This window comes from Equus przewalskii, chromosome 7 (genome assembly GCF_037783145.1).
Source record: "Equus przewalskii isolate Varuska chromosome 7, EquPr2, whole genome shotgun sequence".
NCBI lineage: Eukaryota > Metazoa > Chordata > Mammalia > Perissodactyla > Equidae > Equus > Equus przewalskii.
This window is the reverse complement of record NC_091837.1, coordinates 12459983-12483725: the sequence shown is the minus strand read 5'-3', so window position 1 is coordinate 12483725 and position 23743 is coordinate 12459983. Positions and strand designations below refer to the sequence as shown.

General features: G+C 40.7%; 1 protein-coding gene across 22 annotated transcripts in view; it reads right to left on the bottom strand.

Annotated features, from left to right (window-relative positions):
* The window catches only part of GIT2 (GIT ArfGAP 2), a 48028-nt gene that overhangs the window by 9746 nt on the left and 14539 nt on the right, over nucleotides 1-23743 (bottom strand). Inside the window, exons 8-16 of one of the 22 annotated variants that reach the window (XR_011541808.1) lie at nucleotides 21503-21548; nucleotides 20316-20367; nucleotides 16935-17007; nucleotides 16585-16682; nucleotides 15446-15557; nucleotides 12476-12618; nucleotides 9996-10145; nucleotides 6015-7590; nucleotides 4313-4402 (exon numbers count right to left, since the gene is read on the bottom strand). Coding sequence is in view for 18 of the 22 variants with exons in the window: in XM_070627007.1 (XP_070483108.1) it covers nucleotides 4313-4402; nucleotides 6015-6263; nucleotides 9996-10145; nucleotides 12476-12618; nucleotides 15446-15557; nucleotides 16585-16682; nucleotides 16935-17007; nucleotides 20316-20367; nucleotides 21503-21548 (1013 nt within the window). In the remaining 4 variants the exon portion in view is untranslated. Of the gene's footprint in view, nucleotides 1-45; nucleotides 4403-6014; nucleotides 7591-9995; nucleotides 10146-12475; nucleotides 12619-15445; nucleotides 15558-16584; nucleotides 16683-16934; nucleotides 17008-20315; nucleotides 20368-21502; nucleotides 21549-23743 lie in introns of those variants that run through there. The other 21 variants (XR_011541805.1, XM_070627007.1, XM_070627009.1 and 18 more) reach the window with 21 other exon arrangements.

Here is a 23743-nt window from a genome sequence, read left to right as displayed (position 1 = left end):
CAGAGCATGAGACGCTTCTCGGGAACCTTTCCCAGGAATCATTACCTGTTGGGCTACGTGGCCTTCACGCCCCAGATCTCACTTGGGACAGGAGCCAACCCTTTATTGAAACTTAGTAAAAGATGAATAGTGGATCCAGAAACGGTTTCTTTCCTTCTTTGCACCATCTTCTTAGCTCAGTGGCTCCTCCAAAAACAGATCCCTGGTACAAACTAACAGACACGCAAGGCATCACCCCACATTTAGTTCTCTAAGGAATATGGAGTTTAACTTACTATAATGAGACCCATTTAAAAAGCAAACATGCCAGCACTTATATAACACAGACCTTCAGCGCTGGAAGCCACCTTATTGAGTCTAAGACCAGATGAAAAAATGAAGGGCCAAAAAGCTGGGTGACCCACCCAAGGACACAGAGTCAGCAGAAAAACAGGACCAAGAACCCAGATCTCCTGTCTCGAGCTATCTGCAATATTCCATGCCTGGGGCTGTGAGGATTGCCACTGCTCAAAACACGCACAGATCTTAGAGACGGCTGGTGTGAGCCACACAGGAAAATCTGTATTTTTAACTTATGGCCACATGTTGTTTGTGAACCAAAATGCATTAACCCAGTGTGACACTTGTTTCCCAACCACTTTTATCTGCTTCCCAAAACATCTATCCCTTAAAATATAAAGATTTGGTGTAACAGTGGGGATTCAAAAATGGACACAGTGTCAAAAGAGGAATCCTAAAAATGTTGCGAGCAAATGGCAGCACTGCTAAGTCTAGGGCCTGCCAGGGTGACAGAGTCTGAAGGGGACCACGTTCCTTGGAAGGGGACTGTGTTAGTTCTGGAGTGTTTAACAAAAATAATTTTCCCTCAGTATTCATTTTATTCATAATGTTTGAGAATTTCTTCATCTAGAACAGAAATCAGTGGAAGCTGATTCCAAACCTAAACTGAATACCTCGCAAAATACAAATACGAGCTATTTCCAGCTCTATACCTTGAATTTAATCCAAGTTAATCAAAACAAGTGACTAAGGAATTTTATTGATGCTGCAATAAAATGTGGCTAAAGATATAGCTGTAAATTAGGAGGCTTGTTTACACCCACGGAGACCCTGCAGCTTCATCCAGAGGAGCGGCTGCCTTAGAGGAAGTCAGCTGAGGAAGGTCTACCCAAAGTCGAATTGTGCTCCTTACCCACAGCGCCACCTGGGCCTCAGAAAGCCCTGCGCACAGGCGGGACGGCTGGCGCCCCGGTGGGGAGAGACTCCTTATGTACAACACATTTTGCTTCCTGTCCCCATGGCCTCTCCCTTTCCCTCTTCCAGGGCAAATGCTCTCTTTCTCTGTCTGCTGATCTTTCACATTTCCCCCCAAAGCTCTATTTGGTCCTAGCCACTCTAATATAAGACACTTACACTGAACTCCTAAAATTCAATATACACTTGTCTTTACTCACTAAAATTAACCTGGCAAATGATTAGAAGTATTGGCTTGGAGCCATGTGGAGTGTGTCTGTAAAGCTGAATTCTGTAAAATCTACTACAACCTCTAAGATCCTTTTTTATATCCCCTCCAGCAAACAGTTCTGCTTCACTTGCTGCCTTATTTTGATCCAGCTTTATGAATCGATCAGTGAGTTACTGGCTACTGGAAGTCTAGATGGAAGGCCAAAGGCAGGCGCTGTATCCAGCGCAGGAACAGTGACACCAGGCTCTTCCAGAGGTGATCTAAAAAAAACCCTAACAAACCAAAAAACCCCACCCTGTCTTACCTTTCACAGGGAATGTTTGACTAACTTTTAAATTTCTTTTCCTTTAGTTTTTATATACATGCACACACATATGGATGGGTGTGTTTGTACGCATATGTAGGTATGTACACATACAAAAACGGAATGTAAAAACTTGCATTTAAATAATTATTCTAGAAAATTTATCCAGAGCTGCTCGAGTGGGAGAATCTACTAGAAAACAGAATTAAACCCAGAAAATCCCACATTTTTATAATGGATCTTTTTGCCTTCCTTGATGTAAATTTGATAATTACAAATCAAATGCATTACCAGACAGTGATCAAAAGTACCAAGTTTCATTTACACATTTTAGAAAAGACTCATACACCTAATAAAAGTACTCAGGAAATGTTTCTCAAGTATAGGAAACAATAAGTGGCAGCAACCACCCAGGTAATCAGTTACTTACGCATTAGGTCCTTCATCGTTGTCAACAAAAGCATATGTGCAGGATTTCAAATTAGCCAGCAATTAATTTTAAGAAAATTATTATAAACATGCAGAGCTAAGATCTATTTGTTAAAAGTGCTGCTCTCTCAAAGCTGTTAATAGAAAAGTTACCTATAGCTGGTGCTGGTTCAGTTTATTTAATAGATTTGTAGTTTTCTCTGAATACAGACATGCCATAAAAACCTAAACTCATGATGAAGCTGTCAGGAACAAGCAAGATTATCAGTTTAAATAACTTAACTGTTAATCTTGTATAAAACTCTGTCTCAGCAAGCAATCCCTGCATTGATTCTCAAAATTACCAAAAGAAAAAAAAATGTTTTTCAAACCATATTTCATGGTGGACAAAAGATGTTTATTTGACTGATTAAAATTTCAAATGAGATATTTAATTTCTATTTAACTGTCCCTTAGCTTAACCAAAATATTATAACAAAAACATTGCAGTTCAATTTCAGAACTGCTCAGAAGACTTTAAGTATCATATATCAAGAATTCTTTTCAGGGGCCGGCCCGGTGGTGCAGCAGTTAAGTTCGCACATTCTGCTTCGGCAGCCTGAGGGTCGCCAGTTTGGATCCCGGGTGCGGACATGGCACCGCTCGGCACGCCATGCTGTGGTAGGCGTCCTACATATAAAGTGGAGGAAGATGGGCACGGATGTTAGCTCAGGGCCAGTCTTCCTCAGCAAAAAGAGGAGGATTGGCAGCAGTTAGCGCAGAGCTAATCTTCCTCAAAAAAAAGAAAAATTCTTTTTAATAGATTACTTCAAAAGTGCAGAAAGGAACCCCCAAAGGGCCTCGATGAGCCGTATAGCACTGGTAGTGGGAAAAAACGATTCTCCATGGTTCCTACTGACGTGGGGGGAATGGACAAAGGCCTTGTCTGTAAAGGTGGTCCCCTTACCCACAGCCACCTTCCCTCCTCTCACCTTAGTTACACTACCCTTCCGTTAAAAAAAAGAGTGAGTGGGGCCAGCCCGGTGGCACAGCAGTTAAGTGCGCACTTTCCACTTTGGCAGCCCAGGGTTCGCTGGTTTGGATCCCAGGTGTGGACATGGCACTGCTTATCAAGCCATGCTGTGGTAGGCATCCACAGTAGAGGAAGATGGGCACCGATGTGAGCTCAGGGCCAGTCTTCCTCAGCAAAAAGAGGAGGATTGGTGGCAGATGTTAGCTCAGGGCTAATCTTCCTCCAAAAAAAAAAAAAACGTGAGCAAGCGAGGACCTGAATGCAGGTCTTCAAAGCCTGTGCTCTTTCCATGACTTTCCCAGCTTGTTGTCATATACTCCTCAGGCATGAAGGGATTTTTAAAATTGACAGCGCCTTTGAAGGCAGTCACCTAAGTCCCTAGGACTCTTTTAACTGACTCACCAAAAGGCTAGGTGTGGAGGAGGTGCTTAATAAATACTTGTTGCCTGGCTACTCTAAAAGGAGCTTACCTGAATCATGCAATGCTATTGGGAATGTAAAGTGTACATCAGCAAGCTGGACTTGACCAACTAATAAAGCGAAAAAACATCACGACCAGCTTCAGAGTAACAGCCGCCTTCGTCTCCAATGCTGCTATGTGTTACAGTCCTGAGGCGGGACGCAGGGACTGCAAAATCTTGGTTTGTCAAGTATGGTGCTGACATAAACTATGTCAAGAGATTAAAAAAAAATAAAAAAGGATGATGTCTTAAGTGTCCCAGTTAGTCCAAATATACTAGTTTTAATCTCAGTAAATCTAACAGATCTGCCCTATGACAATATTTAACCAGCAGCCAGCTAATTTCCCGATTGTTTAAAAAGACAGTATGCTCAGAATAAATGTTATTGAGTGAATTGGGAATCTTGTTAAATATTACGTGAAACTGAGCAATGTGGAGTTAGACAAAAGGGAGGCTGCATGAGTGCAGGTGTGCGCGTGTGTGTGTGCGTGCATGCCGCTGTGCTGTGCTGTGAGACACCAGGAGGGAAGCGCTGCCTCATGCAGGACAGAAGGGCAGTTAGCAGAGGGCCAGGAGAAGCACAAAGCTCCCAGGAGCACTGCCCGTCTTCCAGAGAGCAGACCATTCAGAGTGTACTTAACCCTTCGGGTGCTTTCGTCCCTCGACCAGGAAAGTGTGGAGGGGAAGGAGGGCAGAGACGAAGAGGAGGTCACAAGCGCACTCCTCCCGATCTGGAAGGGGAAAAAGAAACACACTCGGGAAAACACAAAACAAACAGAAAACCCCACCACCTCCCCTGGCTTCAGCCCAGGTTTCCCAGCAAAAGAATCCCCAAAAGCAACTCACTAGGTGAGATCAGTACTGAAATTTCTGTGACAGGAGAGCTGACTGCCACGCGAGCCAGTGACAAGCCCCCAGAGATGTTTAACCCCTTCGTGAAATGCCTCCCCAAAATAACTCGCAATTTATAAGGCTACTTTTCTATAAGGAAAAAGATAATACCTAGCATAATTTGTCAAATTTGCCAATAGTTTTTTTTAAATGGAGAACCTTAAACAATTATTTGTTTTTTAATAAGGACAGATAATATGAGAAACTATATGAATGATTAAAAGTTGGTATATGTTATCGATCTACTCTTTAGTACATATATAGAACTTTTGCAATAATATGACATTCTTACATTCTAAACGTTTCTAAAATAAAAAAGTACACTGTGAAAACTAACAAAGGTTGCTTTTCCTAAATTTTGTTTTCAGTTATACAAAAATAAGATTCTTAACTTAGTTCAATGGTATTCCCATTACACCAAATGTATAAACCAATTGCCTCAGAATGTTTAGCCCAAACAACTTAAAAAGTTGAATAGACTACCAATTACAATATAACAACAGTGTAATTTTACCACACTAAAGCTTGACAAAATTAAATGAGAGTTTAATTTACTAGACCGTGTCCTTTACTTTGCATTTACTGAGAATTTTTTTGAAACTCCTATTAAATTTGACTGAAGAAATAACAACTCTGACATTCAAAAAGATAAATATTACTCTCTGAAAAAACATCACATATGTTCAAAATGTCTATAACATTTTGTCAAAACATAGGTTTTTAAAATAATCCAAAAGAAATATAATACTTGAAAACCTCACAACACAATATTTATCCCATTGTAAAATAAGATAGCTAGCAGCCTGTTACAGAATACAATCTTTGGAATATAACACTTGTAAAACTGATGTAGCGTTTTCACACTTCATTCTCAAGAAAACACAAGCAATGTCTTCTTCATGAAGGGGAGAAGGGGCATGCGGAAGCTAAGCAGGCACACTGACCACAGGTGCAGAGGCCACAGAGGCCTGGAGGCTTCCAGAGCCATCTGCTCAACCAGGAGGAGCAGACAAGGTACCTCGAATTCTAAGGGCCACAGTTCATAAAGGGGCACATACCTGTCTACCTCAAGGAAGACGGCACGCACTTCTGCTGGTGACCGTTACAATTTGTTTTTGTTTTCCACAGTGGGGAAGGAAGCTTATTACAAAAAAAAGTACCAATACTGGCTGGCTAGGAAAGATATTATGAATACCAGGGAGAAAAAGGGGAGAGGGGCTGAGCAAGAGCCAGAATCCCCAACTGGGTTTGAAAACTTTTGGCCAATGGCCTTGTGTGCTTGTGGGAACACCGCAAGCATCTGTCGACATGTTAATACAGCAAACACAAGGACAACTCTCATAGTCCAATCTGGCAAAGCAGAGACACGGGGATCTGCAGGTTCAGAAGAGGGAATGCAGGAGTCAGGCTGGACAGAGAGTGAAGAGCGGAAGCGCCAGTGGTGTTACTTACGTGCGCAGGGAAAGGCTGGAGTCTTGTCCTGCTCTCTTCGGGGTGGTTCACTTCTCCCATTGGGAGATATGGTTTCTGACCTGATCCCGTCTCGTACATGGACATGGGCCTACTGCCCCGGGCAGACGGACGTCGCTTTAAGGAAGAGTGGTTGGAAGTGTCTGTGTACTCAGAACCAGTTTGCACCTGATATATATTGGTTGTGGCCTGTTTCCTGAGGTTCGAATTTTCACTCTGGAGTGTTTGAAGCTGAAAGAAATGTTTGGCAGTGGGACTGTGTTTTTCTATAGCAAGCAGAAAAAGCAAACACCAAGTAAACGCATACAACTACCAGCTTTAAACAGTAAGAACAATAACAGCTAGCTGGGGTTGAAAGTCAAAGGCAACTACCAACAAGAATTCTTTCTTCTGGAATGAGTGATACGTAGTCGACTCACTTCATCACTTAGGCAAATTAAACAGCTTAATTTCTGAATGTGGAAAAGTAGCACTAAACTTTTTAAAAACAATGTCTAACCACTTAAAAATTGGTCATGGTGGGCCTGGGAAATGTTTACAGGAAAGCTGTACTCCGGATTATTCTAAGGCTGTTTCAAGCAAGAGCCTGAGATCATGAGGACATCACTTAGGTAACTCGCTTTTCAAATGAGCCCCGAGCAATTTGCAGATGCCAAAAATGCCAGCAGACACCATGGAAGCAGCACAAAGATAATGAGTTACTCTGCAAAGCAAGAAAGACAGTGAAGTTCAGCTTATGAAAAACCAGATAAGCTACTGCTTCCCAAAAAGCCAACCAGAAAAATATGATCATCAAGTTTTTATTACATAATACTCTTGATATTCCAGACAATTTAGCACTTTTTAAAAAATAGAGGGAACCGAATCATGGTACGTTTGCTATATTAACATATCACGAAGAAAACTGCAGGCCTATTGAACTATGTTAACATCTTCATCTGAACGCTCCACGTAGCACGCTCGCTTCCCTCTGGTGATGGATCATCTTTCGGTCAGGGCTGGAATATTTGGCCTCTCTCTCCTTTGGCTTTGTCACCCAAAAATGCGACCACGGTGGTGTCAGCTTTCAACACGCTAATGTGCCTGGCACCACCCCATCTTAGTTAGAGGCTGTCACTTGGAGACCCTGAATGCTCTTTCCATTCCTCACATGCAGGCTGCTTCATGGTGTTTGATGAATTAGGGTTAAGGGATCAGCAAGGAATCGTGTTACTCTTTAGCGTCTGGCATTTTAAACACAATTAACTGAGTCCAGGCTGCACAGTGTCCTTCCCCTCTGGTGCTCCTTCATCTTCCATGACATTTTATAAGCTGGGTGTGGTGTGAGTTCAGCTGTCTACTCTTTGACAGAGACTGTAAAATCTGACCAGATTTCCCACCAGGGCCAAGGCTTAAGTCCGCAAGCAACTGTATTTGCACCAGAAGATCATTACTTTTCAATAGCAAACCCATTCAGTGTTAGGAGTTACTTTCAATTTTTATTTAGAAAGCACCGATCTGTGAAAAATACACCAATAGTGGCTGCTCCTCTTCATTAATTAGCATCTTTTCCAAGCAACTGTTAAATGTGAAAGATCAGATACAAATCACGCTACTTTGTCAACTATATAAGAAAAAGTTTACCTAACTTTGAAATAAAATCAATACATCTTTGCTAAATAAAAATTCCACATACTTTATATTAATAGTGCCAAACTTTTGTGAAAGTCTGACTTACTGCCTCTGCCACAGAAATGCCCTCATTCTCAGTTTTCTGGAAGAGTGACCCGCTGCGGAATGACAGACTGCCTCTACCCCACCAAGGCTCTCAGGGTATAACATATCTGCAACTCCATTCCCAAAGAAAGAACAGCTGCAAAGTGACAAGCAGCCACTGAAAATTCCTACATTCCAGGATCCAGACAGGCAGAAGGTGACTGTCAAAACTATTTATTAGGGAACCCACAGCCTAAAGTGAGATGGTCAAGGTCCAGAGTAAGGAGCAGAACTGACACATGCCCTCAGTGAAGGACTGGGGTGTCTGGTCAACATGTTTGTCTATGTGAAAACCTTCTCTTAGAGTTTTTTTTTTTTTTACAAGGCCTTGATATCTGAAACTTTATCTTAACACTTTTCATGCCTCTAAAACATCTATCCTGGATTTTGCTTGAATGTGTTTTAATGAGCACAAGCTGCTGGTCTCAAGTTTTAAAAATTTCAGTACTCTGTATTTAGAGATGTCCTCAGGTAAATCTGAATGATGCTCATCTTAATAAGAACCAGACTTATCTTATCTTAACAAGAACACTTTCTTGTTTGGAAGGAGTATAATAGGAAATGAAAAGTTACAGATAATTTAATAGTTTCAGAAACGAAAAGCATTTTAAGAATTGAAGAGATAATCCACAGGCAATGGCACATAATTTCACTCTTCATTTCTTAAAGCAGCTCAAGACATTTTCTTTCAGAGACATGAGGATATCTCTGGTGATTTCTACAAATACTAAAAGGAGCATCATAGAATAAAAAAGGTGATGCTTAGCAGATTGATTTAGTGGCAAAATCAGCATGTTTTAGAAAAAGTCACTTCCACAAAATTATCAGTTCAATTAATGGGGCGAACTATAATTCATTAAACAAAAGGTATTTCAGAAAAGACAGAGGAAGTGCAAGCCCTTTATTTATGGCCAAAGGGATCTTGGTCTGTATCATTCATGGCTGCACACTAGCCCTAGACAGAGCCAGGGCAACCCAGAACAAGTGTTTGATTACAATCTGATTGATCTTCAGGCATTCTTCTCTCCCTCTAATATAGGCATCGGGGCCATTTATCTCAAAAGGTCTCACAAAATGATCTAGAACTCAACACCAAAAGAATCCTAAACCAAGATCCAGGCGAGGGTGTACTTCGCTGACAAGAGGAGGGGCGTGGGCCTCTTTCTGGTTCTTCTGCCTTCCTTTAGGAAGCATCCATGAAAAGGGCCCAGCCACAAATGAAATGCACTGCGTCCCCTGTTCTTGATAATGATTCTGAAGGATTACTCTTCAAATGACAGCAATAAGACAGAGATATACACTTTGTTTTATTTAAGAGAAATGTACAAAATCTCATTTTGTAGAGAATTGAATGATGGGGGCAGTACCCAGAAAGTCTTGAGCAGAATTTAAAATTTTTCAACTTCCTTTTCTTAGCAATCTCATAAAGAATATCATACATAATCTCCCTCTTAAGCATATTCCTTGCTACTATCAGCCACACTCCTTTTAGGGATTAATATATTCATATATTTCTGACTCTCTCCAAAGGCAGTGAATGAGAAAATGCTGAGCAAATGGGACTGTTTCTAACTAGTGAGCAGTTCTCGATAGTGCAGACAAAATGTTTTCTTATATTTGTTGAGCACCTACTCTGCGACAGGCCCTGCCCTAGCCTCTGAGGACATCATAAATTAGTGGGAAGTACTGGTGAAAAATAAGGTGGGGATGTGGGACAGGGTTGCCAGGCTGAGGTGGGTAACAATTTAGAATAAGAGTGAACCGTGGCAACATCCCTTGCATGGCGTGGGGTAGGGTTTGGAATGCTAATAAACACGTACACCTGCCCAGGGCTTTTTGTCTGCACTGCCTTCACGGTGTGATTTTTCTTTAGAATGAGGAATAGGAAGAATCGCACCCAGGGAGCGCCATCCAGGTTCCAAGGAAGCACAGAACAGTGCAAGTGTTACTACCACTGATACAGACACTTAATAGGCTGTCATGTTTCTCCTCCTCGGGAAACTTACTGTGGGTTTATTTCTAATCAAACCTACTTCATTTGAAATATCTAAATACATACTGCTTCCAAAAAGACAGCTTGGCCCAAAGACGTTTAGGTCTGTTACAGTAACTGTTTTCGTCCCTCTGACCACAAGCGTCGTGCCTGGGAATCTTCCTTATACTACGGGGTTAAAGAGTCAATCATCCTGGCATTTAGTAACATGTTACCTTTTTCTGCATAATTCTCAGCTCGTCACTCAAGTTGTTATTCACCTTCATTAGCTGTTGTATCTTGGCCTCAGAAGCCACTAGAGCGTTTTTGACCTCCATAAATTCCTGCACAGTGACTGGTCCATCTGATAAATCTGAATCTAGGCTCTAAAAATAAATTGGGGAAAACGTTCACAATCTGAGACGATGATAACATTCAAGACTAACAGCTAAAGAATTTCAAATTCTGACCATGCCAGCTGGATTGCAAAGTTAATCAAACCAAATCAAGGCTTCTGAGAGTAATGCAAAAAGAAGACATAAAGGTAGAGTTACTATTTGGAAAATGTTAAAGTCAATATTTTCTAACAGAACAGGCAGTGGGGTACAGATCTACTTGGACAATGACTAAGAGCGTACACCTCGTCTTGTCTGCCTTTCTCTGCTCACTCATTTTCCTATTTTATTCATTCTTTCATTAATTCATTCATCCCAACAGATTTTTACTGAGCATCAGGGAGTGTTCTAGGGGTTTGGGATATATATGAAAGAAAACAGACAGAGATTTCTGCTTCCATGGCTTTTATATCCCAATAGAGCAAGAGAGGGAAAAAATAACTAACTACACAGTGTGATGGAAGGATAAGTGCTGTGGAAAATAGATAAAATGGAGCAGGGTGAGGGGCTGCGGAGCTGCAGCAGGGGTGAAGTGGGTGCATTTTAATTAGAGAGGTGGGGTAACCCTTTGGGCAGGTGAGATGTGAGCAACAGCCTGAGGAAGTGAGGACATTAGTCAAATGGCTGTCTGGGGGAAGAACGTTCTAGGCAGCAGCAGAGCTCAGCTAGGGCGAGTGGACGGGCAAGGTGGAGAGGAGTAGAAGGCCGGTCAGTCCACAAAGGACCCGTTATGGAGGGCCCTGTCCTGACTCTAGCTGTCACCTTGAGTGAACCCAGTGTTTTTGGGGAGACTGGGCAGAGGTGTTTCAGATGTGACAAGTGACTCCTGCTGTCCCCTCCGCATTCCCTGCATCTGCCAATGACATCATCATCATTCTCACAGTCATGTGACCTGGCAAACTCTGGATACAACTTTTGTGTCTGTCTTCCCACTTCAAACATGGAACTTATTGCCAAGACCTGTCTATTCTATCTTCTTTTTTTTTTTTTAAAGATTGGCACCTGGGCTAACAATTTGTTGCCAATCTCCTTTTTTTTTTAAAGATTGGCACCTGGGCCAACAACTGTTGCCAATCTTTTTTTTTTTTCTGCTTTATTTCCCCAAACCCCGCCTGTACACGGTTGTATATCTTAGTTGCACGTCCTTCTAGTTGTGGGATATGGGACGCCGCCTCAACGTGGCCTGATGAGTGGTGCCACGTCTGCGGCCCAGGATCCGAACCCTGGGCCACCGCAGCGGAGTGCACGAACTTAACCACTCGGCCACGGAGCCGGCCCCCTATTCTATCTTCCTCTTCATCCATTCTCAAACATTTGCTGAACCCCTCCATGGGCCGGGTCTAGGGTGAGGTCCTGGGGATTCAGCAGTGGGTAAAGCAGCTCCTTGGGCTCACACTCTCTCATAGTGACTTCTCTTCCATCCAGACCCTCCAAGCCCAGGCCCTGAGGCGGCCTGGGTCAGCTCTGGTTTGGACTTCTTCAGCAGTACCCTAACTGAGTTCCCTTCCTCCACTGTCTGACCCACCAGAACAGTGGTTTTAATAGCCACCCATTGCTCTCCTGCCCTGCCTAAAACCTCTCTGGGCTCTGCACTGCCGCCAAGGTCCAGGTTCTTCAGGGTGGTGGCGCGCTCCTCCACGGTGACTGCCCGCTGCTGCAGCTGTGAGTCCCACTCCCTTTGGGCTGTCCCTGTACATGACCAGCTTTCCCACCGGGACACCCCTGTTTCACTTTCCCTCTGCCTAGACCACCCTTCCCTGCCTCTCCACGTGCTCATATCCCACTCATCCTTTAAGGCACACCTTAAGAGCCATCCCACGTACAAGGCCTCTCCTGATACTCCTCCTCAGCAAGGAAAGGTTGTGCCTCCTTTCACCCCATCCTTCCAACTTCTATTTGTGCTTCCTAGGACACATATCACTCCACACCTTTTATTGTAATTATCCCTCCAACTAGGCAGTGACAGCCTCACGGAAAAGGGACTGGGCCTCATTCAGGACAGTATTATCCAGACAAGCCACTTGGTAAATGTTTTTTGAAAGAATAAAAAACACCAGTCCCTCCTTACAAGTCTTACAAAGTCATACGTGCAGTAGGGCTGTGATTCAGCCATTGACTCAGGTACAAGGAACCCCCTATTCTAAAACTATTCACCTCGTTTCACCTCTGCTTGGCCCAAGCTGGCAGTAAACCCAACTTTACCTCCACAGACTTTTCACAGGGCTAACCCTCAAGTGATTTACAAATAAGGCAACTTTGTAGGAGGAAAGATTTGAAAAAGGAACATATTCTCCCTTTCTATGTGCAGTGTGTCACCTCACCTTCTGCCTGTTTGCCTTGCTTGCAGTGGCTTCCAGATCTGTGTCTTCGTCTGATGCCACACTGTCGTAGTCCGGCTGGTCGTTGTCTTGACTCTCAACACTGTGCTGGTTACTGACTGTTTTCAGTATGAGCTCCACATTGTCTATCAAGAAAAGCATATAATTTTACTTCAGGCTTAAAAAACCTTCTTTTCCCAAAAAACTATTGGGAGGATTTTGGGGTTTAGCCATTTAAAAGACTGAAAGAAAATGACAGAAATAGTAATGTTATATTTCCACCTAATACAGGATAAGAGAGCAGGTTATCAATCAGACAGACAGCCTACTGTAAACTGCACAGAGAGATTTAAACATCCCTCTGAGCTGCTTGCCAAATGTGGGCAAACTGATTAGACGGTTCGGGGAAAAACTGCTCAGATTAAGCAGGCAGCTTCCCAAGTCTCTAACCATTCAAGGAGATAGACTGTAGCTCCAAATCATGAAAATAAAGCTGTAACAAGGTAAGATTAACTGTAATTCAATTATAACTGTAACTTGTTTACAAGGTAATGTCAAGCCAAAACAGAAAGGAAGTTGTTAAAGCGGAGCCTAGAAACTAGGTGCTCAGAGAATAGGCACATTGTCATTTAGTCAGCTGAAACCTGGTGACAGAGAGACACAGAAAAGGAGAAAAGGTCCCAGTGGACACACACATGCACCTCAGGAAGGTCTGGTCTATAGGGGAACAGGGCTGATTCAATAGGCTCTAACACATTTTGAATACAAGATTTCACAAATTATCCAAGTCTCTCCAATTTCTTTCAGGCATTCAAGCTAATCTCTTATTCCCATTATTATTTCTGGATATTTTGGTAGATACTATCTGGCTGATAAATTATGGTTACTTAAAAGGAATTTTAATTTTTTAAATTAATACTTAAAATATATGTCATCTGATCACAGAGATAATAAAGATTCAATAAAGAAAATTTGAAACTACTGATAATCATTCATAGCCATTGACATATGTTGGTCTATTTCTTTCCAGTCTTTTTCCTAAGCATATACATGCATACAGTCAATTTCCCTATTTTCAGTAGTTATGGCCTATAAAGTTGCCATGAAGACTAATTAGCAAATCCTAAACCATTGTTCTGAATGGAAACACAGGGTTGGGTTCCTGTGAGTCTCTGGTCATAAGAGTTTTGTCAACAGATCAATGTATAACCTTGTTTCATGTGTGTTTCATTTTAAAGACATTTTCAATATATATTGATTCATTAACACTGAACTCAATGGCCAACGGCACTGTAACTCACATCTGAACAAAGCTTATTCAATACACATATTTTCCCCATAAGCCACATCACAGCGTTCTTGTGCCCAGGAACCCTAGACAGTACTTCAGCACTACAATTGGGGGCCATTTTAAACAGTAAAATCACCAAGAAAAAGCAGAACGCTATGAAAAACGTGGCACTAAATAGACCTTGAAAAGGACATTTGTTTACAGTATGAGAGTTGAAACAAAAGGCAGAGCGTGGCCTTGTTCAATCTCAGCTGGGAACGTGTGTTTTGGATGGCTCAAATTTTTCACCATTCTGTACAGGTCCACAAATTACCACGAAAATTCTGTGGGTACTGATTTTGGGGTTACAAATACATTTTAGCAAATGGGTGAATCTGAAAAAAAAAGGACCTGTGAATAATGAGGATTAACTGTACATTTATACTTACATGCGGTACTTGTACCTATGTATGCACACAAATGTTTTCCTTACAAAATTGGGATTTACTAAACCTTTAAAAAAATGTATTACTTTATACTGTCATTACATCTGCTCTGAAAAAAAGGTCTGTGTACTTTTAAAATATGTGACTAACTGTTGCTCTATTATTATTTGTTTCTAATGTTTTCAGTGTTATATATAACATACACATATATCTTTTTTTGTGTGTGTGTTTACCTTGAAAGTACTTACAATTTATTCATCATTGAGAGTGTAATAAGTGTTCATTGTACATAAATGTAATAATAACACATACATCTTTATTTCCCTCAATTAACACCTAGAAATGGAACCACCAAATCAAAGAGCAAGTACATTTTGAGACTTCAAATGTCTGACAGGACCCTTATCACTGCACCTTCAAAAAAATTTGATAAACTTTCTTAGAACTGGTTTATTTCTGGTTGAACCAGTAAAACCAAGAACAAATTGTTGTCAGTTACTGATTACCGTCTTTGGGGAATGCGATGCTGACTGAAAACAATTTTCATGGTATGTATTTCTTCTGTTTATATGTTTTACAATAAGAAAGGGTATTATATATAAAAACCAATGAGGATACAGTCCCGGGGCCGGGGAGGAAGTGCATTCCTAAGCGCAGAGACAGGACCCTGAGCTACTGAACTAGACTCCACAGGGCACCTAGGAATAGTGCTCAGTGCTCTCTTTACAATGTTAACTCTCACTGCAGACATATAAAGTTTATAGTAACAAATTTCAATTATTTAGAACTCACTTTTGTAGGTAAGCAACAGCAAGTGAGCTGTAATTTAAATCTTATGTCCCTTAACAAGATCTAAGTCAGACTTTTGAGTTAATTTCAGGATGTAATTTTATAGGGAAGATAGGTGACCCAAGAGGGAAAAAATCACATATAAGGTAAATTTGGATAGGAGTTAATAAAGTTGAAATATTTATAATTCTAGGCTCAAAGAGGTAAACTTTTTGTCATGATGTAGTACCAATAAAACATACAGGGCTTTAAGCTGTCATGTTGACGAGTGCTTTATTAACACTTGTGTCAAACTTAGAAGGCAAAGAAGCAAACATTTAGAGGTTTGAAACAGTTACCTTTTTTTAATTATTATTATTTTATTGAGATCGTAATGGTTTGTAACATTGTGAAATTTCAGGTGTACACGTTATTCATCAGTAGTGTGTATAGACTGCATTGAGCTCACCATCAACAGTGAACAGTTACCTTTTGAACTAGAAAGAGGACTGCCTTGCTGTCTCCTCTTGGCATCACTGAGAATGTCGATAACCAGCGTGGCAAACTCATGGGCGTTAAACCGAGCTAATTTCTGTCTGCCCTGAGGGTGAAAAAATAATTGGAAATATTCCCAAATGTAAAAATATACACACATTCACATAAAACTAGTCAGACTATTGTTAGATTTCAGCAAAAACCTTCCAGCACGAAGTGTCATTAATCACAACCACGATGGAATCAAACATTAACATTCTCTTTGCGAACAGTTTAAAACCATTTACGTAGGAGAATTATATAACATTTAAGTCCTTACAATGCATATTATTTTTGTGAACAAAATGAAATGGTTCTACTTAACATTTTTTTCTAATATCAGTTCAGTTTTGGAGAAGACCTAGTAATGAAAAATTAATTTGGAGGGAAATGTTTAAATTGCAAGATAAACAAAGGCATAATCTAGATGTTGGGACTCTATCACTATATATAGCCATTAATCAATAAAAATTAAAAGACCTTCCTAATTTACTCAGCTTTTCTCCTCTTGATGGATGCCACAGATCTTTTTAATGCTCTATTGTTAAACACAATGCTTTGATGAAAATCATAGTGCATAAATCTTTGTATTTTTATTTTATTAGAACATATGTCCAAATGAGGAATTCCCATGTGAAATGATGTTAATTTTGAGGCTTCTGGAACTAGTTAACAAATTGCTTTTCTGAAGTCTGCAGCAGTTTAAACTCTTATCTATAGCACGAGAAAGCCCATTTTGCCATATCGTTATCAGCCCAGAGTATCCTTTATTATATACTTTATTAAATTGAGTGAAGAAACTTTCTTTAATGCCTTTAGGTTGCTTTCCTTGATTACTAATGAGGTTAAACATTTCTTCACATTTGTAAGCCACTTATATTTCTCCTGGGAATTGTTTTATATTCTTTCTCAGTAATCTACGTCTATTGCTTTTCTTATCAATCTGTGAGTTTTGCGTGCGTGCGTGTATAAAAGATATTAACATTTCAATCAATAAAAAAATGTAAAATATCTGTCCTGGCAAAATAAAATACCATGCTATCAGCCATTCCCAAAATAACACTACTAGTTACTTTTCGGACTCGGTCACTTGCCTGGTTCCGTGTCGATGAGTACTCAGGATTGACCGGAAGGAAGGGGACGACGGTTGTCTCGGTTACCAGGGTGCTGTGGTTTTGCGTGGCAAGCCAGACTAGCCAGAGGAAAGAGCCAGAGACAGAATCTCATCACGATGAGTGTGCCACTGCGCCCCTGAGAGCCGCGGCTCCCGCGTTACTAGGGAGACTCAGGGAAGCACACTCCGAAGCCAACATACACAAAAGTAAATGTCGACACACGCGTTATCAGGACAGTAGAAATTGGGCAAGTAAAACATTGAGGCTAGCAGCTTGTCACTGCCCACTGATAACAGAAGCTTATTAGATAAAGCCACATGTTAAGTCACCTGCATCAGTCTCTCGCCTGTCAACTTCATCGTACACATCCATGGCAAGTTCTTCAAACAAATGATTACTTAGCTGAAAGTAAAAAAATATCAGGAACACAAGGGACAAGGATTAACACTAGGAGAATGAGGGGGACTGTGACTTATTCACCCTTTTATCTCCAATCTTATCCAAAGCCAGTGCTTGGTAAATACCCACTATTCAACAGACAATAGCATTTCCAAAACAGTACAGATCCTCTAGAAATGTCTGCCTCGCACAGCAGCCTCCTCCTTGATGATATGCAGATAGCGTTGTGCTATAAAGCAGATAAGAGGTATTCGGAGTACATAAACTCAAAAGCAGGGTCCACTTCTCTACTCCTCTTGTGATACCACCCTTTAAAGGCTCCTCTTCTGCTCTTGAGCGTTTGCCAGGTCCCCCAAGTAGAAGGGATGCTAAACCCTTGGTGGGATGGCAAAGATGGCAAAACATGCCAGTTTAAGAGGATAAAACATGTCATTGCATGAAAATATCACCCAGACCTCAGTTAATTCTCTTTGCTATCTTCCTCAGGGGCAGTCCTCCCTTCCCTAAAAGTCAGGGTCCCCAACAAGGGAGAGCCTGTCTAACCAGTATGCTGTACAGTGTCAGTTAACAAAACAGTCCCCACACTGAGTGGGGTGCCCACCTGGTGGCTACTGGGATAGGGAGGACAGTCGGGTGCTTCCTCACCCAGATGAAGCTAAGCCCCTGCCAGGGTGGTTCTGGCTCCCTCGGCACTTTTCTCCTTATAGAAACACACCTTGATGCTTGGTGGCAGTTACTTTTTAGTTGGCACTGAATTTGCTCTATTCCCTACTGTGTTCCTTACAACCGCACATAGTACCTGGCACTGAGGTGGGGCTCAGGAAATATCCACTTGCACACTGACCAGAATGTATTTTATGCAGCAATTTAAAATGCTGGCCACACAGACCTCAGGGGAACTCGTTAAAATGGGTACAGTGCATTGTTGAGTCAAAAAAGCAGGATGTAAAATTCTGTAATTATGATTGAGCTTCAGTTTAAAAAACAACGCACCTGAAAACAAGGATTAGAAGAAGTACACCAAAATACTGACCCTCAATCCATTAAGAATATAGTGAGTGAGGATGATTCCCCTTCTCTATTTTCCAAATTTCCTCTAGTACAGTTATACTACATTTATAATTAAAAGTAAACCCCGAGAGCCTTTGCTGGATAAGGTGATGAAAGATTGGAAACTTGAACTTGCATCATAAATACCCAGTGTCTTTCCTCTAAGAGGCTACAAGCTCTTGTTATGATTTCTAACAATAACTACAAGAGCAGTACTGACTGAAGGCTTACATCCCAGGCACTGTGCTAATATCATTATCATCATATTTAATAGTCACAACACCTCTATGAAGACAGGAACTACTATTACCTCACTTTACAGACAAGGAATTTGAAGCACACAAGTTAGTAGCTTGCCTACAGTCACAAAAGCCACTAAGTGATGGACCTGAGATCCAAGTTTAAAGTCTCTCAAAATGTTAACATTTACTAACTCAAGGAATGTATTAGTCTTATTACATTTCTCTCAGCTTTTCATTAAGGAGGGAGGGAGGGAGGGATGTGTATTGCAGGAAAAACACTGAATTGGCACTGATAAGAGCCCTCACCTGGGAGGAGACCACAGGGTAGGGTCAACAAGTAATAATGGCAGCTCACCCTCCTTGAGCAGTTCTGATCTGCAACCCTTGCTGGATCTTTATCTCCCTTTCTAGAAGACACCAAGGCACAGAGAGGCTAAGGAGCATGTCAGAGCCGAGATCTGTACCTGACTAGTCTGACCCAGAGCCCAAGTTCTTGAGAGCTGTACTCAACTTTGTTACAGATATTTATCTGGGGCCTGCTAGATAAATAGACATGCTAGAGATATGACAGACATAACCCCAGCTTTCATGCAGCTTTCAGCCTAGCAAATACAGGATAGTCAAAGGGACCTTGGGTTTTACCGACAATGTTTGAATTATTTAAAACAAAAATTGGCTTGCATACTATAAGTAATTAAAAAGAAATCATAGAATATTTAGTGCTGACTCCAAAGCTTATCATCTTAGTCATCTTCCCTAATTTAAGAAAGGCAATAAAGCACACAGACACACAAAACCATAGATATAGAACACAGAGACACCAAACAAATTGCATAAAAATACATTTATTTCACATTACAGTTAAATACTAGTAATGATAAATTTATTTTATGTAATATTTAGTACTTAATATTATATGAAATTCTACTGCAGGGTCTTCTGTGAAAAGGGGGATGAAGCGAAAGTCATAACCCAGGGGAGCTGCAACTCCAGGGTTAGGCTGCGAGAAAACCCCTACCTACACCGTGAAGGTGCTCTGATTTCAGCCACTTGAATGATGAAAGGGATGGAAGCTGGGTAAACGGAATACTGCAGGCAAAAGAGGATTCCTGAAAGAGGACCTGAAGGTGCCTTCAGAGAGTGGTAACTCATAAAGAAATACTTAAATACACGCAACACACACACACAACGGGAACCAGCTGGGAAGCAGGGCAGGAACTGAAAGGTGAGAGCTGGATGACGCCCTTAAAGGTCACAGAAAGAGGTTAAGAATCTTGGTTGTGATCCAGAGAGGAATAAGAACAGCTGAGGGGGTAATCTGGTGGTCAACACGGCTAGGGAGGCACCCTGGTGAGGCTTCATTTGTGGGGACTAAACAAAGAGAAATCCTCCCCAGAGAAGTCGATTTCTTGGGGCCCTGACTAAGGCTGAGGTGGGCAGCTTGGAAAGAAATAAGCAGACTAAAGCAAGCTTGTGACTTGCAGAACTGGGCACACTCTGAGCACATATCTGGGACAGGACCAGCAGCTTTTAAAAACATTCATTTACAAAGCTCTGATGAGTGGCATGGGATATGCAAGACAGTTGGCTGGATCCCAAGCGGCAGCAAGAGAATCTGTGGTCCTCACCATTCCAGCATCAGCTTTTATCATTTCCTAGCATTCTATGAGGCTACAGGAGGTAATTCCAAGAGATGTGTCCCACTTACTCATTTACATTGAGAGAAACAGGGAACTCTTAGGAGGAGAAACAACTTCCTAATGTCAAAGGCACAGTCTTCACTTTTAAAATGACAGAGAAAGCCAGTACTATTTGAAGCAGAGCCAATAAATTGGCTATACTAAACTTAATGGTACTTTCAGTCTTCTTCACTACACACTCAATGGTCTGCTTCTGATTTAACAACACCTAAGAGTAGGAAACGAAGTCATCTGATGCAGTCGGTAACGGACTGAGAGCAGTATCAGCAGGACACATGATCTCCCATACTGGGGCTCACCAGGAAATAGAGATACTCACAGATTGAAGTTTCTTCTTAGCAGCTTTTGCCAATTCAGACAAATCCAGGCTGCTAAGAAAATGTACAAAACTGATAAGCAAGTAAATAAAACCATTTTTGTGAGCTCTGTAGAAGATTATGATAGCCAAGGGATCAAGATATTAATTACAGTTCATGGACATGGTCAGGGCCAAAAATGCTATAGCCCAATAGAGCCAGTGAGGGAACTTTAAACAGAACAACTTGGTGAAAGTAACTCCGTCTAGAAATACCACAGTCATGTAACATGGTAAAGAGAAAAATAATCACCTACTAACCAAAAGACAGAACTATTGCCAAGTTAGTCCCCAGGCCTGTTATGTGAGAAATCACAATTTTTTAAGTTATAAAAAAAAGCATGATGGCAGAAAATATGAAAAGGGCAGAATGTGAAAAAACAGAATGGCAAGATTACCTCTGGAATAGCAGTTAGTCATTTCATAAACTCTTAACAGTATTTATGCAAAGGTAATTGGCTACATAAGGGTTTAAGGTTCATGGTTGCAGCCATGAACTCATCTGACCTTATACACCAGGGGTCGGCAGATTATAGCCCACTTTTTCTTCAGCCCATGAGCTAAGCATGGTTTTTACCTTTTTAAATGATTGAAAAATAAAGGATAATGTTTTATAACATAGGAAAATTATATGAAATTCAAATTTTAGTGTGTCCAGGAAGAAAATTTTATTGGAACAGACACACCCTTCATTTACATAGTGTTCACAGATGCTTTCATCTACACCTGGCAGAGCTGAGTAGTTGTGACAGAAGGCTGTATGGCTCACAAAGCCCAAAATATTTACCATCTGGCCCTAAGAACAACAAAAAAATTTGCTGATCCCTTTTACACTCAAGGGATATACTCTCTAATAATACAGAAATATTCTGTGATATCATCTACAGACACAATAAACCGTCACAACTGGCTAAAACTGTGACAATATCACTGACTCCAATTTTCTTACTACCAAATTTGTTACTTGTACTCTTTCAAACTTAAGTTTTATATGGTGGTTTACTTACAGCCGTCTTATTTCCAAATTGTATAGCCATAAAAGAGAAAAATGTATGGGCTTTGTTAAACACAAAATATAATACACTTAAACACTACACAACCAAGGAAATAGTAGTGACAGATAAAATTGATTGGTATTTCAATGGCCTTACCTGTCTGCCATTTGAGGTATTATAAAGTGCTGTCCGTTTTTGTGATCTGAAACAGAAACCAAGCCAAAATTTTGTTCATATAAATAATGTAGGATCTGTAAAGGACCACCAACATTATTTTCTTAATTTATGTTTTGCAATTAGTATCTTCCCCTAATTATGAATTATGTGGGGGTACAGAAGTTGCCAGATTGGCTACAAATTCCCAAAGACCTGGCCAGCACCAAGGATCATATCCTCATGTTCTTCTGGTATAAAGGTCCAGACATCACTAAGCAGAAAGCCTATGCTCACCCTGATCCAAGGCTTTGTTTGTCCCTAGTATAACTGATGACCTTCGGCCATGGACAGAATGTTTAGGGAGCTGAATTAGCTCAGAGCAGGCTTCCATCAGCTCTCATGTGGGAAGGCGGAGCTTCCTCGAGCTTTGGTGGCCCACCTTCAAATTAATCAATTAGTAGACAACAGTCAGGGCTGGTGGTCTTGGTAGATGCAGACAGGGGCTCCATCTCCTACAGTGCTTACTGACTCAGTCCTAATCTGATTTCCGGAAGACACTGATCATATGCCAATGAATAAAGCAACTATACACATTCACATACGGGTTTTTGTGTAAACATAAGTCTTTATTTTTCTTAGGCAAATACCTACGAGGAGGACTGCCAGGTTACAGGTGAAAATGAATGTTTAATTTGGTAAGAAACCACTAGACCTTTTTCCAGTCATTTTGTTTTCCAATCAGCAATGTATGAGTTACAGTTGCTCTGCATCTCCCTCGGCACTTGTATGGTCAGTCTTTTTTGATAAAATTTTAGTATCCTAATAGGTATGTAGTCGTATCTCACTGTGGTTTTAATTTGCATTTCCCTAATGACTAATGATGCTGAGCTTCTCTCTTCACGTGCTTATTTGCCATCTTATATTGTCTTTGCCCAGTTTTTATTGGATTGTTTGCTTTCTTATTCTTGAGTTTTATGTATTTAGGTACAAATATTCTGGATCCAAGACCTTTGTTGGATACATGATTTCTACATCTTGTAGAAAATATCACGTAGAATTTCTTCTTCAAATGTTGAGCAGAATAGTCTCATTTTACGTGCAAAATGTGAAATGTGAATTCGAAACACTTAAAAATATCCATTAAGAATCATAACTGCAAAGCTCGCAAACCATATGAGTCATAAACCATATTTATCATATTGCTATATGACAACACCACTTCAGCTGATGCACAGTACTCACCAGTGAAATCATCTGGGCTGGGGTTTTCTTTAATGGAATGTATTTTTTTTTGATGAGGAAGATTAACTCTGAGCTAACATCTGTTGCCAATTACCTTCCTTTTTTTGGCTTGAGGAAGACTAGGCCTGAGCTAACATCAGTGCCAATCTTCCTCCATTTTATATGTGGGTTGACGCCACAGCACAGCTGATGAGCAGTGTAGGTCCGCACCTGGGATCCAAACCTGCGAACCTGGGCTGCCAAAGCAAAGTGTGCTGATCTTAACCACTACACCATGGGGCCGGCCACTTTAATGGAATGTTTTTAAGCACAAATTCAAATTCTTTAAAACGTAGGATTACGTATTTCTCCCTTTCTTCTTGGGTAGGTGTTGGCAGTTTGCGGCTTTCAAGGAATTGGTTCATTTCATCTAAGTTGTCCAATTTATGTGCATAGAGTTATTTATAACATCTCTGCATTATCCTTTAATGTCTGTGGGGTTTGTAGTAATATCCCCCATGTGTATTCTTTCCTTTTTTCTTTGTCACTATGGCTAGACATTTACCAATTTCACTGACCTTTTTGAAGAATTAATTTTTGGTTTCACTGATTTTTTGCTACAGTTTTCCTTTCCAATTTCATTGATTTCTGCTCTTATTATCTCCTACCTTCTGCTTGTTTGGGGTTTATTTTGCCCATCTTTTTCTAGTTTCTTAAGGGGGAAGTTTAGATTAAGGATTTGAGACTTCCCTTCTTTTCTAATGTAAGAATTTAATGTTATAAATTTCCTATAAGCATTGCTTTAGCTGCATCCCACAAATTTTGATATGTTGTATTTTCATTTTTGTTCATCTGAAAATATTTTCTAACTTCTCTTGAGATTTCCTCTTACATCATGGATTATTTAGAAGTATGTTTAACAAGCAGTTGAGTATTTTCCAGTTATATTTTCATTATTTATTTCTAGCTAAATTCCATTATAGTCAGAGAATATAATTTGTAGGATTTTAATTCTTTAGA